We start from the raw sequence: 15,822 nt of genomic DNA, 5'->3' as shown, positions 1-15,822 counted from the left end.
CTGTTGTGAATAAAAAAATCTAGGGAGGCTGAGAATTTGGATGTCAGAATAAAAAAATTGGTAAAAATAAAAGATGAAGCTAAGCTAAAGAAAAATAAGAATACTGATAAGTTCACAACAATGCACACACATTATAACTGGAAAGACAAATAACTTTTTGATGAAATGAAACAATTTTGAAATTGTATTAACCAGATATCATAATTGTAAAGTGATGTCTTTGGATCAGCATTTGTAAAAGTAATATTTTTCGAAATAGTCACTGTGTAGTTGCATTCCATGAAATGGGATAAGAGTCCAAAAGAGTATGGGGGAAAATTTTGTGCCTTTCCAACCACCGCCAAACCAAACCCTCCCTCTATCCCCTTTACACAGAGAAGAGATATAGGGATAGGAGGGGACTTTATAGCTTTCAAACACGTGGTTCATGCTTCATCTTCTATTTCCTTCACCATGTTCCCATTTCTCAGGACAATACAATGCATGCCAAATCATGAATAAGAGTGAGTGAGTAAGGTGGTAAAAACAAAAAATCTACAAAATCATGACTCTAATAGTCTTATTACGTTGTGGGTTTCTAAATTCCCTACGAAGAATTTTGTTGAAAGCAATGTTCTTACGATTATCCGAGACTGAATGTTCTCAATCAAATTTTTCCAGTTTTTATTTTAATTTTGACCGTTATTTTAAGATGTCCGAGAAAGTACTTACAAAATCACTCCAAGAAAATCAAGTCAGCTAAGGTCAATTTTAGTAATTCAGTTAATCAAAATTCAGAATAACATTATATTTCACCATGAGGATCTTCTCTTATTTATACTATTATGGTGGGTCTGTTCTATGGCTAAATCGGGTTCAATAGATGTTAATCCTGTTTTGCTATCTCTTAATTGTAATTAACGTCTTTATTTCGCAATATGACTGGATACTGATTTTTACCAAAAGACCGTTAGATCGTCTAGGTGGCCAGCCATCCGGACTTCCGGTTTCGTGGTATAACAAGCAAGACTACTTCGAATCTCGTAACAAAATTTTACAGTTCAACATAGGAGTTCACATCACGATGCAGCAATGTGGGGGTGATCTTGTATTTGTTTACTTGATGATATAAAAATTGATTCCTGATAAAGGAAATTCAAGTTTGGAAGCACAGTTCCTCCCAGAAGCTACGTAATGGCAATCACAACAAGGCACGAAGAAAATCTGGGAGTGCAGAGATGTTACCAAAGAGGCAAAAACAAAGCTTAGGTGGTGTTAGCACATGTGCAAAACTTGATTTTGAACTGTGAAAAACACCACTAGCTATAGTGTGATGAAACAGTAGGTAGGTGTTGTTTGGGAAGTAACTATTGTGAGGCTGTGTTGGCCCACTTGGGAAAATAAAACAAACAACCTCATCCCATCTAATGTTACCTTACCAAACTCAATCATCCATTTTCTTGTTCAATGTCCCTTATGCCTTCAAAACCTTCCAAGCCTCATGGAGACACACTGCACATAAAGATATTCAACTAAGAGGTGCCTTGCACACATCATCAACAACAATCACCATCACTTTCACTTTGTAGTATCATAAACCGAATCCGATTGTGGATATAAACGGTCATCTATCGATTCTTGTATTTAAAGACATTCGAGATCCTAAATTTTGGAATTTCGAATATTTAGTCTTGAATATATCAATAACAAAATCAAATACAGATAAGTTACGGCGAAGATTTTAATATAAATAAGATGATACCAAGAGAGAAAAATAAATAACATACTAACTAAGAACACACTTATTATTATTTCGAATATTTTAGATTTGAGATTACTTGTGCTCTTCTCTAGAACAACCTTCCCATCCTTACTCTTTCTAGGTAATCACATTACAACTCACTTATGAGGGACCATTGCAAATTCCAGATTCATCCACTGTTCACTGTTCGCCTCCTGCTATAACCAAAACCATAATTTCACTTCAACTCATTCACACGTCAATGCAAGTGAAGACAAAACGTATCTGCAGTCACATAACTTTTGCTTCTACTATTGTAAAATTTGAACAGTTATTTATATTTTGATAATTTATAAGAAGGTATTGGACCCCAGAAACCTATTTGCTACTAAAAGAGAAAAAAAAATGGTAAATCTTAATAGGTATTTAAAAACGCTTCCATTTTTTTTTTCTTTTTATCTCTCTTTTTTCAACCATACACCTAAAAATATGAGGATACATTAACCTTTTTCTTTGACTCTAGAAAAATTATGGTCGTGTTTAACTCTGGTTTAGTCAAGTCTCTAAGATTATTAAATTATTGAATCTTAAATGAATACCTTATCAATTCAACTACCATTCCAATTTTAAAATTATCGATACTATAAAGAACTTTACTTATATTTACATGTAAGTTTAATGTTCCACAATACTCTTCTGGAGTAAAAGTTTTTTTCTGTTTCGTTGAAGTTCAAGACTTTATTATATTTTTTTGTTTATATTAAAAATATTTTTATTTTTGTAATATAACTTCCATTATTGTTTCCCTGGTAGATATAACATATATGAAAGTGAAATAAAAAAAACAAGAATATACATGAAAAATAGAACAAGACTTCCTTAAAATATCAATTAATAAATAATATAAAAAAAGAAAGAAAAAAATAATTAGTAGCATGTATCTAGTGCTCCCTTGTAGTGCCTGAGTGAAACATATGGGTAGGGTAATGGGAAATTGCTTCTTCTCCTTGTCTTCTATTCACTGCTAACAAATTAATGTAAGATATTATGCCACCAATAATATGATTTGCCTCTTTCAAAATGAACAAAATTTTGATCTAGTCCTACTCCAATCACACATAGCTCCACCTCATTTTGCATTGGAATTTGTCAAGAATTTGAATGTGCAAAATATAATTTTCTTTGTTATAAATTATCTTCATAGATTTGTTTATTTGTGCAACTATCATTTTTCTTCTTCTTATAATATATTTATAAAGTTATTTGTTTATTCTTGAAAAGTTTAACCACTCCATTGGTCATTTAAATATACTCGGATTACGATTAATGAAATACTTCTTATGACAGCAAATATCTATAAATTCTTTAAGGGATTTAAAGCAACTATTCAAGAAAAAACAGAAAAATGGATATGAAAAATTCAGTCATAAGGTAAAATAGAAATTGATACAAGGGGCAATAGGAAAGAGAAAATCACACTACCTAGAAAATAATTCAAATGTTCATTTATAACTTCCAAAACTCCCCAAAATAAGAATCTTAATAAAATCAAATCAAATTCTCGATAGACTCAAACTCATATTCATATATTTTGGTATACTTTGAGTGTGAATTTTACCAAAAATAATACTTCTTTTTCCAAAGAATTAGTTAATAACATTTAATTATCACATTCTAAGAGATGCTAGAAACTTTGAGAAAGAATATTTGTTTTGGAATGTAAAATATTTTGAAAATATTCTTTTGCATTATTATTAGAATATTCTAAAAATTTCTTTAGATGAATATAACAAAAAAAAGTAACTTTTTTGGAAAGAAAAATTCTATTCTAAACTATTTTTTTCTATTTCTCTTTAACTCTCTTTATCACCCAAGATCCAGTAGAACTTATACATTTGAAGGAGAAAAGTTATTTTTCACAAATTGAAGATATAAAATAGACTAGGGATAGATATTAAAATGGAAGATAAAGAATGTAAAAAATAATAAATGTAAGAAAAAGAATCTTGATACTTTGGAAATTTTGCTGCTAATAACAAAACTGTTATTGTAAAGCTGTCCACTGAATAATTTACAAGATGACTAACACCATTGAAGCTGAAACATCGTATGAGTACATGCAATGATCTGGCTATTAAAACTTATTGCATATGAATGAAAAGTGATTTGGAAATTACATTTCTTTATGAAAGACTATTAGAGGCCTGGTTAGTTATTCTAGCAAGCGTTTGTGCTTACACCAGGCAATGGCAACTACATACAAGAATATGGTCCCTGCAGTGCTACCACCAACAGTCCAGAGGAATTCTGGCATTCCAGCTTTGTCGGGATCAAAAAGCTCAATGTGAATATTCATGCCGAAAACTCCGGCCACAACAACAAAGGCACTCACTACTAGGGTTGCTGTCGTTAACATGACTCCCATTTGGAGAAGATGATTCTGTTTGTCATCAAGCATGATGTTGATGTAATCCTCCGTATCATCGACATATTCTCTCAGCTTCATCAAGACAAAGAAAGAGACAGTAACAGATAAGTCAACTTTCACTTCTTTTTTCAGGTAAAAGATAAATTATAATAGCATGGCAAATTGTATCAGAAATGTTCAAAGATCATAACCTAAAGTTACCAACTACAGTTACCAACTAAGTGATTTGACAATCTCCCTTACATACAATTCATCGATCTTACAAACCTTATTGGCCTAGTCCCCAACATTTCAAAAAATAGGACAGTTTGTTAAGAAGGTTTGAAATAAGATGCATCTTTAATCCAGTATGTAACAGCATGTTAGCCCCTAAAACATACGGGCCCGTCAAGGTGCTTCCTTAAAGCTGGAACTTGTTAAATACAGCCTTGAAAGACTAGTTTGTCAGTGAAATTGGTCCCCAACTCCCCATGTTAACTTTAGTTCCAAAAGTCTTCACTATCAAGGTTGGACAGGAAGCAAATGTTGATTTTGGGTGATGTGTTTGTTGCCAGTTTCAAGCAACGTTGTCACTGATTGCTATCAGGGAGCAGTGTTGATGAGTTTGGCCATTGGTGGATTCAATTGTGGTTTGGTAGCAAATGCCAATTCTGTTTCAGGTGTGATACCAGAGAGGCATGGCAGTTAATAATGGGTTTAGTTTGCCTGCAAAAAAGGGTATAGTGACTGGTTTTTGGGGAGGTTTGACATGAGTCCAAGCACAATAGTGTCTGTTTTGGGTCTAATGGTTTGATTTAAGAGTAAGTTGAAGTTGCTTATAGAAAGCACGGGGATAGGAGGAGGTCATAGGTTAATGAGTTTCTCGATAGGTTTTTAGTGTGATCAGTTTCCTGTGTTTGATATGTGCCAATTTACTTCTGAATCTTTGTAGTGCCTGATGTTGGAGGCTATTAGATATAGTAAATTTCAGGTTGTTTGATGTTATTGATGGTGAAGAGTAAAGAAAGTTGATAATTAAAAGATAAGACTGAGTTGGCTTGGAGAGATCAAGATGAAAATTTCCCGGCTCCACAACCAACAAAAGTCTCTTTTACCTTCAATAATAGAAGATTCAATCAACCAAAAATTTTATCTCAACCATTTTAACTAACCATTGTGTCTTTCCTCTCTGCTCTGCTCTCATTTTAGTCCTCATTTATGTCCTAGTCGGTATTAAATTAAGGATTACTAATTTGACATACAAAAAATGTTGTCATGAAAGATCCGTAGATGACAATTAACATGTATGTGAGATTTCTGTAAATGTTAACTCAAGTCATGGAGACCAACTGAACCGTGTTTTTGAAGGACAAAATTGATGATTGACACTAAATTACTTGTTTCCTATGAAACTCTTCCACCACACTTCAAATAAGGTGTCACTTTAATCAGAAAAGTAACTGGTACATTTGTGGTGGAACTCGTTGGTGTTTGTAGGCAGTTAGAGGGGAATGGAAAAGTAATAAAATAAGGGCTATAAACGGATGGAGACATATAAGATGAAGGGACGTGTATACCGTCGAGAGCTTGTTCAAGGTGCCATCAATCTGCACAAAATAAGCTTCCAAAAGCATTTCAAGTTCCTCCACATCAAGTTGCTTGGTGACGGCACTGTAGGTGCTGCCGCGGGTTCCATGGCTGTCCCTGCCAAGAACATTGTAAGCATTTCGAGGATCCTCAGCATCAAAGGATATTTCAGGTGCGGTCCTAAAAACGGTAGCAAAATTCACAGTCAGAGAAATAAAAGAGAGTTAAAAGAGGTAAAAAAACAAAAAAATATGAATACCTGTCGCCTATATCCTCCTCGTCTTGGTCATTCATGGAGGATCCAGAAGAGCTTTGTTCCAACTGCTGTTCTGCTAACTTTTCTGTCAGATACATCTCAGCCATGTCTTCATCGTCGTCCAACAAGTGCTCCAATTCATCCCTTACCTGAACATTAATAAAACAATCAAACCACAGTAACACCATGTCATGCATCAATCACATCAACCAACCTTCTGAACACGTCCAGTGATGGCAACTAATCGACTCTTGATTTGACGAACGCGTTCCAAATTGAGAGTACTGATCTTGGACGTGAGTTTGTCCAAGGCGGGATGAGCCTCCTGTTCCAAGGTTTTTGCCTGTGAATTGGCAGAGAGAGAGAGAGAAATTTAGGGCAAAGGCAGAGGAAAATTGTTGGCAATGAATGAAAAGAAGAGAAAAGAACCCACCTCGTTCTCCAATACGCTACAGGCGGCTTCTAAGCAGGCCTCAAGGGCTACAAACTCAAAGGGGAGAATCTTGATGGCATCGGGGTCGTGGTCGCGGTCGGGATCAGAATCGGGGTGGTGGTGGGCGTGGTGTTTGGAAGAAGAGGAAGCCTGGTGGTGACGGAGGATCCTGGCTTGGAGCTCTTGGACGAAGGGGGTGACTGAAGGGTCACGTGAATTGAGGAGTAAGACCTGTTGGGCAGTGATGATGGCCTTGATGTGCTCCAAGTTGATGACGATGGCTCTTTCACGGCCGAGAAGGGTGGAAGGATAGGAGAGGAGTGGGTCCAATATGCGGAGGTCACGGGCGGGGAGGCCGGTGCGCCTCATGATGGCGTGCTTCCCGGCCTCCACCACCTCCGTCTCCCCTTTCATGTCGAGCAGCAGCCATTGTCGGACTCCGGTTCCCTTCTTCCGAATCCCCGTCGCCGTCTGTCTCTCCTCTCCGCCTCTCATCTCATCCTCCTTCTCAGTCTCTCCTTCAGCATATTCAACCTCTTAAATTTACTTTCCAAATTTCTTAGCTTTTACCTTTAACCTTTTTCTTTAACCAACTTATCTTTCCCTCTATTCTGTTCTGTTGATTTTTCTATTTCATGTCTTATCATATACTGTTACTATCAATTCCTTTTTATCAAAAACTATCATTTATTTATAAAACTTTACCCTATCAAAATAATAAAATTAAACTCTTTATTTTTTTATCTAATTCATAATTCATAATATATAATGTATTTTTCAAATTTAATTTTCTTTCAAAAGTTTAAGACCAACTTATACCTGATTTGCTATTGTGATTTATATAAATCATTCAATGATTTTAAATGTATATATTTATATATGTAAAATAAAAAATTAACATCTTAAATAAATATACCATTAAATATTAAATTTCATCCTGTGTTGTCTGTGTTGTCCGAATTATATCTGTAAAATGATCAATATTATCTTAATAGGATATTAATAGATGTGAGATAATAGAAAAAAAAATAATTGTTATTATTTAATTTATTTGATATTATTATAAAAATAAAATATATAATTGTTATTATTTAGTTTGTCACGATATTTTTCTCAAGATAAAAGATATGATTATTATTATTATTTTAAAAATAAAATATATAATTATTATTATTTAATTTATTATAATATTATTTCGAAGATAAAAAATATTATTGTTATTATCTGACGTGATATTGTTTAAGAAAAATTAAAAATTGTAAATAGAGAATGACCAAAAAGCAAAGGCATGTATTATATGTAACAGACTTGGTATGAGGACTCTGTTAAAATAGAATTGATAGGATTCTTGTATGCAAGCTAAATATCTGGAGGGATTGCAAATAATATGGTCTTGATAGAATGGTGTCTGACCATTGCTCTTTTGATTCGTAAGAATAATTTAGTTGATTGGGGACGTAGACTTTTAGAACCCTGGATATTTGGGAAGACAATAATGAATTTTCAAATTTTATTAAGGAAAAATGGGCTACATATACCTAGAATGGGAATCCAATTTGGGAACTAAAAGAGAAATTAATATGCATGAAAATAAACCTGAAAGAATGGGACAAAAACATCTTTGGTGATATTAATAAAATAAAGGAAAGAGTAATCACTTCCATAAGAGAACTAGATCCAAAAGATGAGGATGATTATCTTGATCAGAACAACAAGGAAATCAGGGCTAATCTGTTTACAAAACTTAATAAATTAAATTTCCAACAAAAGGCACTTCCAAAGCAAAAGGCAAGGATTAATTGGATTGCAGAAGGAGATTTAATACAACATTTTTTCACAGATATGTCAAATGGAGAAGAGCACAAAACTCTTTTAAAGGTATCTATATAGAAAACTAATGGTGTGAGGAACCAAGGAAAGTGAAACAGGAAATCCATGATAGGTTTAAAATTAAGTTCTCCAACCAAGAAGATATCAATGTTAGATTGGGCAACGTTGAATTCCCTTCCATTAGCATGTAGGACAACTATTTTCTAAGAGGATATAAAATTAGTTGTGTGGTTTTGTCCGGGTCACAGAACCCAGGACTGAAGATAGTATTGACAACAAACTCGTACTAATAGTATCTAATAATACAATTGAAAAATGTTTTATATATTAAATATTTCATTTCTTGGATTTATTAACTTTATCATGTCTTATCCAAATTAATCATATTCAGTATATGGAAATGGTTGCCACTGCAAAAGATAAATTTCTTAATAACATGATACAATTATTTTCAGTTCAAAACCCCACCCCCGGCCGATTCTGAAAAATCGATTTCACAGTATAAATTCAAATTAAAGAGAACTTTAACACACGAAAACAGTAATGCAAATAAATTATTTGTAAAACATATCATTTGGCCGAAATTACATTTTTGTTTTGAAAATAAACTGCAAATAATCACCCTGTGTGCACTTTCTTTGCAGTGTCCATGACCCTAAATCTAAAATTAGTTCTTCATAAAATTTAATATAAATCTATATTCTAAAAGTCATATACAACCAACCATGTAGGACACGGGATTGGTTAAAATCATGGCTACCTGAAACAAAAGTGACGTAGTTTCTATCTGAAACAAAAAGTTTTTAAAGGAAAACATTTCGCAACGAAAAGATAATCGATCAAATAAATTCCCCCTTCACAACAATCCAACTTAAAAAAAAAATTATCGGCAAAAATGCATTAACCCTAATGAATAGGACTCAACATATCCCTAACCAAGAGGATAAATTACAAATTAAACTAGCGAGCGGAAAGAATTGGGCCAAAATCAAGCATCAGCAATGGTCACCTCTACCTCTACACCAGGTTCAATTGTGATTGAGGTAATCTGCTTCACCACATCAGGGGAACTGTAGAGGTCAATGACTCTCTTGTGCACACGCAGCTCAAATCTGTCCCATGTGTTGGTGCCTGAAACCAAAAGCAGGTCATAAACAAAAGGCTGATTTTCATTCATTTCAAATGGAAAAATATTCACAACACACCAAGACCAAAATATTGCTTGCTCCTGCATTCTCATCTAACTTATAGGCATTTCTAAAATCATCAACACAGTCAAGTCTCTTGAAGTCTGGTCGGCCTATTAAGCTAACATTTTCAAAACTTTCTCGTGATTCATAGGTTGTTAATCAACCTTCCAAACATGAACACCACGCTCTTTTAACCAAAAGTCAAAATATTTGGATTGATTTTTCATTTAATTGTCTTGATAAAAACAAAAACTAAAATAAATGGTAATGACTGTAAAACAGATGAACACCACGCTATTTTCACCAAAAGTCAACCTGGGATTGATTTTTCATTTAACTGCCTATATCCTATGTTTAAACCTTACTAACATTATTTTTCTCTCTCAGGAATATATAGAATTATCTTCTACGCCTCAGTTCTGAACAAGCTAAGGTTAAGCATACCACAATTTAAGATATCTGTCAACTGTTAGGGTTTATTCTATAAGAGTGAAGCTATCAAAAGTTTGGTGCAAAAGTAGGACGATAGCGAGTTGCAATTCACATAAACAGCAGGAAATACACACAAATGGCGAGAAAATAAAAATTATACAGCAACATCTGTGATTGGATTGTAGCAAAAAAGCACCTAAAGATTGAAGAAAAGTACCTTCACCGCAGGGGGATTTCCTGGTGGTGATGAGAAGAACCTTGGTTGGCATCCTAACAGGTCCCTTCACCCTGAGGCGCTTGTCCCTGGCACCACGAACCAGGTCGGCACAAACTATGACGATTAAGAAAAGAAAAGAATCAGAATGTGAAATAGAAAATGGCGAAAAAGAATTGAAGAGTAGAGAAACATATACCTTTTTCGAGATTCTTAACGTTCTTAGAGGAAAGAGTGATTCTGATCTTGTGGATCTGCTCCTCACTCTCCTCCAAACCGGGTTTCGTTGGCTTCATTGCAGCGTACGCCATTGTGTTCGTATGATTCCTTCTGCGCACAGAATGAACAATGCAAAGTGAACGAAAAGGAAGAGAAGAAGATATGAGAAAACATTGGGAAGGAATCAGAGGTACCTTTCACAGTGCCAAACAACGTGCGCCTCTTCAGAATTCAATTTCAGGTTTTCTTAGGGTTTTTCATGCCTTCAACAAATGGGCCGGATCATTCACTGGCCCGCTTCTAAAATCACCCTTACTTCTTCAAAACCAAACAAATCGGGCTTTTGCTTCATGCACCCCATCAGGATATCTTAATAGAAATTTGGAGTGAAATGGCGAAATTAACCTTTTCAGAATGCAAAATCCATAAATAACCTTTTAGAGTAGACAATCCAGAAGGTGTTTTAGGTAATTACGTTACAATTCTGAAGTTAAGTGATAGGTTTTAGAACAATTGATCCAAAAGTATGATTGTGTTTTAACATTTTATTGTGGAATATGATTTTTTAAATATATTGATATGTATTAATGGATTTGTAAAATAGAATAGGAAAAACAATACAAAATTCTAGAAAAAGAATTTCGAAATAGACAAAAAAAAGCATTTCATAATAATAGGAAATCTCAAAAATAGTAGGGAAGCTGCAAAATACAGTGAAACACGAGAAGATCGCTGCACATCTTTTATAATCTATCTATTAATAAAAACACTGCATTTTTTTTCAAAACAATTTTAAGTTTAAACATATGCTTGCATAATATAGTAAATATGATAATTAAAATTATTAACTTGAGTATATATTTAGATTAAATCGTTAATTTTTAAATAGACTTTGATTTTGTATATTATATATGTAATTTAAATTGAATTAAATTAAATTATATATACAAACTAGCAATCCGTTTATTTATATTGTGGTTAAATAAATTTCATTCTTGTCCAAAGCCAAGAACAGTGACCTAAAAAAAAGTCGTTGAGGTGCTTATAAATGTGATTAAACATTTTCAGCTGATAATGAATAAATATTCATGAAGTTGAAAAGTAATTTTACTTGTAACATAATAAACTACTTTTGATTTTATATGTTTTATGTTGGACATGTGTTTTGGAATTTTCTTAGAACACAGATTTCCAACATAAAATATGAATTTGGTTGCAGTGCACGATATGAACTCTGTTTTACAAACTAAAATATTCTATGCGTGCATTCAATCAAAACCAAACTCCATCAATCCAAGAACAAAAAATACTCAATCATTTTTCTTATCAGTTTCATTTTGTTCTGCCTCCTTCAGGAAATATACATGTATATAATCTTGCAGAATAAAAGCACTGCTATCAAATTTGTTTCTTTTGTAATTTTATTTTATAGTGAGTGGTGTGAAATCTAAAAGAATTCGAGAGAATTCACTAATAACAGTGAAGAAAATTGAAGAAATGAATTGAACAACGAAATTTGATTTGAATGTAGCTGCAGTCCTCAACAAATTAACATAACTTCTTGGAAAGAACGTTATGTTTGACGAAGTCTAAGTCTCCCTTTGTTTTTTTGTTTAAAATAAAAGAATCCGAAGAGAAAAAAGATGTGGATGAATGTTGAAAATGTAGACTATAAAATTATTTATTTGCAGGAATGTTAAAAATTATTAGTAAAAAAGTTTTGTAGCAAAGAATGATGTTTTCTTACTATAATATACAATTAAGTTAGAAATTGTAATTTTTGTGTCATTTATGTCAATATTTATCCGTTTACTAGTCGTATTAAGTTATAATAATTTTAATTCATAATTATCATGATTTCCACTTCATTATTTATAAATATCATGATTAAGAATGATTTGACCATAAAATTCGACTAATGATCATAAAATCCTTAGTTTCAGTATAAGTAGGTTGATTAGGTTTAAAAGTTTCTCCAAACTCAAATCCTTACGATCTCTAACAAATAAAAAAAATCGAAAATGATTTGAGCATAAACACTAGACTCGACCCATAAGCATAAAAAAAAGAAAGAAAGAAGAGTAAAAAAATGAATGCACGAAGAGAGAGAATTGAGGAGAATGTTAAGGTATTGTTGTTTGATTAAAATGTATGAGATACAATGAATGATGAGAGAAGGAAAGAAGGTTTTTGTTAATGAACATCAGCAGCCTTCAATGTCTTCTCTATGAGCTTACGAGCTTTTCTGCTGCGAATCTCAACCTTCACGCTCGCGCTCTTGTCCATCTTCACATAAGGCTTTTTCCCCTTCTTCAGCTTCAGAGACCGAACCTTTGACTTTATCGACTCCACCAGATTCATCCCTCTCTCTCTATCTTCTCTCTTTCACAACCCTCATTCTACACTTTCTGCTGCAACCCACAACCATTCATATATCTATATATATACACACACCTTTCACCATCATAATTGAAAATCAAAATGAAAGGTATTTGGAGTGCTAAAGTCAATGAACATTATCCTGAGAATACAGAATTCATATTTGAAAAGAGGAGTAAATGGACCGGCGTGTGGAGGGAAGTGCACGTGTCACTGTCGCCCTTCAACTTCAACACATGCTTTGTGTGGCACGCTTTTCTGCGTACATTATTTACAAATAAATGTTGACCACCTCCATCGCTGCCTCATGTCTCTCCCAACTACTTCTTTGTCTACCTTCAACTCTTCATACCCACACACATAAAAAAAAATAAAAAAATGCAAGGCTGAGTTCTTAAATGAAACAAGATTTCGTGGAAAACACAAGGTAAACTAACTTGTCAATTATCATGTACGAGATGATTATTATAATTACTAATTATCGTCAACTAATTGATTTTTTTTAAAAGAAACTGTAAATTAGATAGTAACTTTCTAAAATTATTTTATGATTTTATGTTGTGATAAATTGACTATAAATTGATCTTTATAAATAATTCATTCTAAATTTTAGAGATTTGAAGTGGTTAGTGGTTCATCCAATTATTTACCTTAATGATTGGTGTTGAAGAGATTACCATTACAGAATCTGTGTAATGGGTAGTTAAGTAATCAAAGGAGTTACAAGGAAGAAGAATAGGCGAGAAGGGGTAGGTCGAAGAAAGCTATAAGAGGAAGGGAGACTCACTAAGAAAAAAAGGAGAAAAACATAAAAAATTAGAGTGTTGAACAATCTTGATGTTCTAGGTCAGGGGTTATTTGTCTTGGCTTATTTGTCTTGATGTTCTTGTGCCACTATAAAACATCGATAAGAATGAGTGATTTGAGGGTAGAAGATAATGGAATGGTGTTTGATGCGACACATGATGGAAATTATGAGGAAACGAAACAAGGAACAGGCGGAGAAATTTAGAAGGGTCCAGGAGGAGATGAGAAGGGAAAGCATCCAAGCAAGGGAAAATTTGGAAGAATCACTGAGATTTTAGGATCGTTTACAAAGAAGGGTGGCAGTCTCAAGATGGGATGTAACTTGGAGTCGGAGTTAGAAGTAAGCATAATTAGATGTCTTAAAGAGCACGTGGATGCATTTACTTGGTTGGTCGCCGACGTGCCTGGAATCAACTCTGATGTAATATGTCATAAATTGTCCATCAATAGCAACGAGGCCAGTAGTACAACAAAGGAGAAAGTAGGTTGGAGAAAGGAATGAGGTGGTAAGACAAGAAGTGGAAAAAATAAGGAAGGTGGGGCACATAAGGGAAATTCAATACCCTTCATGGTTGTCCAACATAGTTCTGATAAAAAAAGCCAACGGGAAGTGGAGGATATGCTCAAACTTTACTGACCTAAACAAAGCTTGTTCAAAAGATGAGTATCCTTTGTCGAATATCGACTTGTTGGTAGATGGAGTTTCGGGGTGTGCATTCTTAAGTTTTATGGACGCCTATTCGGGATACAATAAGATAAAAATGCATCCAAATGATGAAGAAAAAGAAACGTTCAGAGGAGATTTGTTAAATTTTTGCTACACAGTAATGTCATTTAGTCTGAAAAATGCAGGTGCCACGTAGTGGCGTTTGATGGATCGGATTCTGAGTGGAATGATTGGGAGAAATATGGAAGCTTATGTGGATGATATGGTGGTAAAGTCGAAGGAAAAAATGTCACATGTAGAAGATTTGAGAGAGTTGTTTCAAGCCCTGGATAAATATAAGCTAAAACTTAATCCATAAAAGTGTGTTTTCGGAGTAAGAGCAGGCAAGTTTCTAGGTTTTATGCTCACTCAAAGGGGTATAGAAATGAATCCAGAAAAGTGCACATCCATTATAAATATACGAAGTCCGACAACCATAAAAGAGGTACAACAATTAACAGGAAGGTTGGATTCTTTGTCTAGGTTTATCCCGAAAGCTGGAGACAGGGCCTAACCTTACTCTCAATGTTTGAAAAGCAATAGTCGTTTCCAATGAACAGAAGAATGTGAACAACCTTTTACAAGGCCGAAGGAAATGTTGGTCGCACTACCAATCCTTATAAAACCAAAGAAAGGCTTTGCAGTATTCTTGTATTCATGTGTGACAGACTGGGCAATCAGCACGACACTAACTCATAAGGAAGGGTTGGATCAAAGGCTGATATACTTTGTGAGCAAAACATTACATGGAATAGAATTAAGATATCAAAAGTTGGAGAAAGCGGCATTAGCAATTGTTATCACCACAAGGATATTGAGAAACTATTTTCAAAATTTCCAAATCATTGTTACAACTGATTTTCCTGTTAAACAATTTTGCAATACATTGATTTGGCGGGGCGAATGATAAAGTGAGTGTGGGGTTGGATTCAGTTCATGGTTCTTCAAAACCTAAACCCATCTCTGAATATTCGAGGTGTTTATCCAATGTTTCCCCTGTGTTAAAAAATGAAACATTGATGATGGGAAGTATTCTTGTATTTATGTGTGATAAACCAAGCAATCAGCACGACGCTAACTCAGAAGAAGGGGTTGGAGCAAAGGCCGATATACGTTGTGAGAAAGACACTGCATGGAGCATAATTAAGATATCAGAAGTTGGAGAAAGCGACATTAGCAATTGTTATCATTGCAGGGAGATTGAGGTACTATTTTCAAAATTTCCAAATCACTGTTACAACTGATTTTCCTTTTAAACAAGTTTTGCAAAATATTGATTTGGCAGGGCAGATGATGAAGTGGGTGTGGGGTTGGATTCAACTCATGGTTCTTCAAACCCTAAACCCATCTCTGAATAGTCAGGATGTTTATCCAATGTTTCCCCTGTGTTAAAAAAATGAAACATTGATGTTGGGCAGTATTCTTGTATTTATGTGTGACAGACCGGACAATCAGAACGATGCTAACTCAGAAAGAGGGGTTGGAGAAAAGATCGTTATATTTTGTGAGCAAAACATTGCATCAAACAGAATTAAGACATTAGAAGTTGAAAAAAGCGGTATTAGCAATTGTTATCACTGCAAGGAGATTGAAGTACTATTTTCAAAATTTCCAAATCATTATTACAACTGATTTGTCTGTT

General features: G+C 34.0%; 3 protein-coding genes across 3 annotated transcripts; all 3 read right to left on the bottom strand.

Annotated features, from left to right (window-relative positions):
* Nucleotides 1-3,741: 3,741 nt before the first annotated feature.
* On the bottom strand, nucleotides 3,742-7,040 carry MGT4 (magnesium transporter 4). Its single transcript, XM_068611672.2, has 5 exons — nucleotides 6,404-7,040; nucleotides 6,185-6,313; nucleotides 5,974-6,119; nucleotides 5,705-5,894; nucleotides 3,742-4,220 (listed from the first exon to the last, which is right to left on the bottom strand). The coding sequence occupies exons 1-5, from the start codon at nucleotides 6,896-6,898 to the stop codon at nucleotides 3,933-3,935; spliced, it is 1,248 nt and encodes a 415-aa protein (XP_068467773.1). The 5' UTR covers nucleotides 6,899-7,040; the 3' UTR covers nucleotides 3,742-3,932.
* Nucleotides 7,041-9,049: 2,009 nt separating this feature from the next.
* LOC137810429 (small ribosomal subunit protein uS10y) lies at nucleotides 9,050-10,561 on the bottom strand. The gene is made up of 4 exons (XM_068611671.2): nucleotides 10,483-10,561; nucleotides 10,269-10,399; nucleotides 10,073-10,186; nucleotides 9,050-9,364 (listed from the first exon to the last, which is right to left on the bottom strand). The coding sequence occupies exons 2-4, from the start codon at nucleotides 10,378-10,380 to the stop codon at nucleotides 9,222-9,224; spliced, it is 369 nt and encodes a 122-aa protein (XP_068467772.1). The 5' UTR covers nucleotides 10,381-10,399; nucleotides 10,483-10,561; the 3' UTR covers nucleotides 9,050-9,221.
* Nucleotides 10,562-12,399: 1,838 nt separating this feature from the next.
* Nucleotides 12,400-12,804, bottom strand: LOC137809598 (uncharacterized). The gene has a single exon (XM_068610711.2). The coding sequence runs from the start codon at nucleotides 12,647-12,649 to the stop codon at nucleotides 12,482-12,484; it is 168 nt and encodes a 55-aa protein (XP_068466812.1). The 5' UTR covers nucleotides 12,650-12,804; the 3' UTR covers nucleotides 12,400-12,481.
* Nucleotides 12,805-15,822: the final 3,018 nt, after the last annotated feature.

Source organism: Phaseolus vulgaris, chromosome 2, assembly GCF_051622355.1.
Source record: "Phaseolus vulgaris cultivar YP4 chromosome 2, ASM5162235v1, whole genome shotgun sequence".
NCBI lineage: Eukaryota > Viridiplantae > Streptophyta > Magnoliopsida > Fabales > Fabaceae > Phaseolus > Phaseolus vulgaris.
This window is presented reverse-complemented; position numbering and strand designations above follow the sequence as displayed.

What these genes read in the sequence shown, in the direction of transcription:
- MGT4 (XM_068611672.2), bottom strand. Translation starts at nt 6,898, where the DNA reads ATGAGAGGCGGAGAGGAGAGACAGACGGCGACGGGGATTCGGAAGAAG. An exon ending in GTAGCGTATTGGAGAACGAG is followed by an intron (nt 6,314 to 6,403) that starts GTGGGTTCTTTT and finishes GCCAATTCACAG; the next exon opens with GCAAAAACCTTGGAACAGGA. An exon ending in TCACTGGACGTGTTCAGAAG is followed by an intron (nt 6,120 to 6,184) that starts GTTGGTTGATGT and finishes ATTAATGTTCAG; the next exon opens with GTAAGGGATGAATTGGAGCA.
- LOC137810429 (XM_068611671.2), bottom strand. Translation starts at nt 10,380, where the DNA reads ATGGCGTACGCTGCAATGAAGCCAACGAAACCCGGTTTGGAGGAGAGT. An exon ending in CGTTAAGAATCTCGAAAAAG is followed by an intron (nt 10,187 to 10,268) that starts GTATATGTTTCT and finishes TAATCGTCATAG; the next exon opens with TTTGTGCCGACCTGGTTCGT. An exon ending in GAAATCCCCCTGCGGTGAAG is followed by an intron (nt 9,365 to 10,072) that starts GTACTTTTCTTC and finishes TTTTGGTTTCAG; the next exon opens with GCACCAACACATGGGACAGA.
- LOC137809598 (XM_068610711.2), bottom strand. Translation starts at nt 12,649, where the DNA reads ATGAATCTGGTGGAGTCGATAAAGTCAAAGGTTCGGTCTCTGAAGCTG.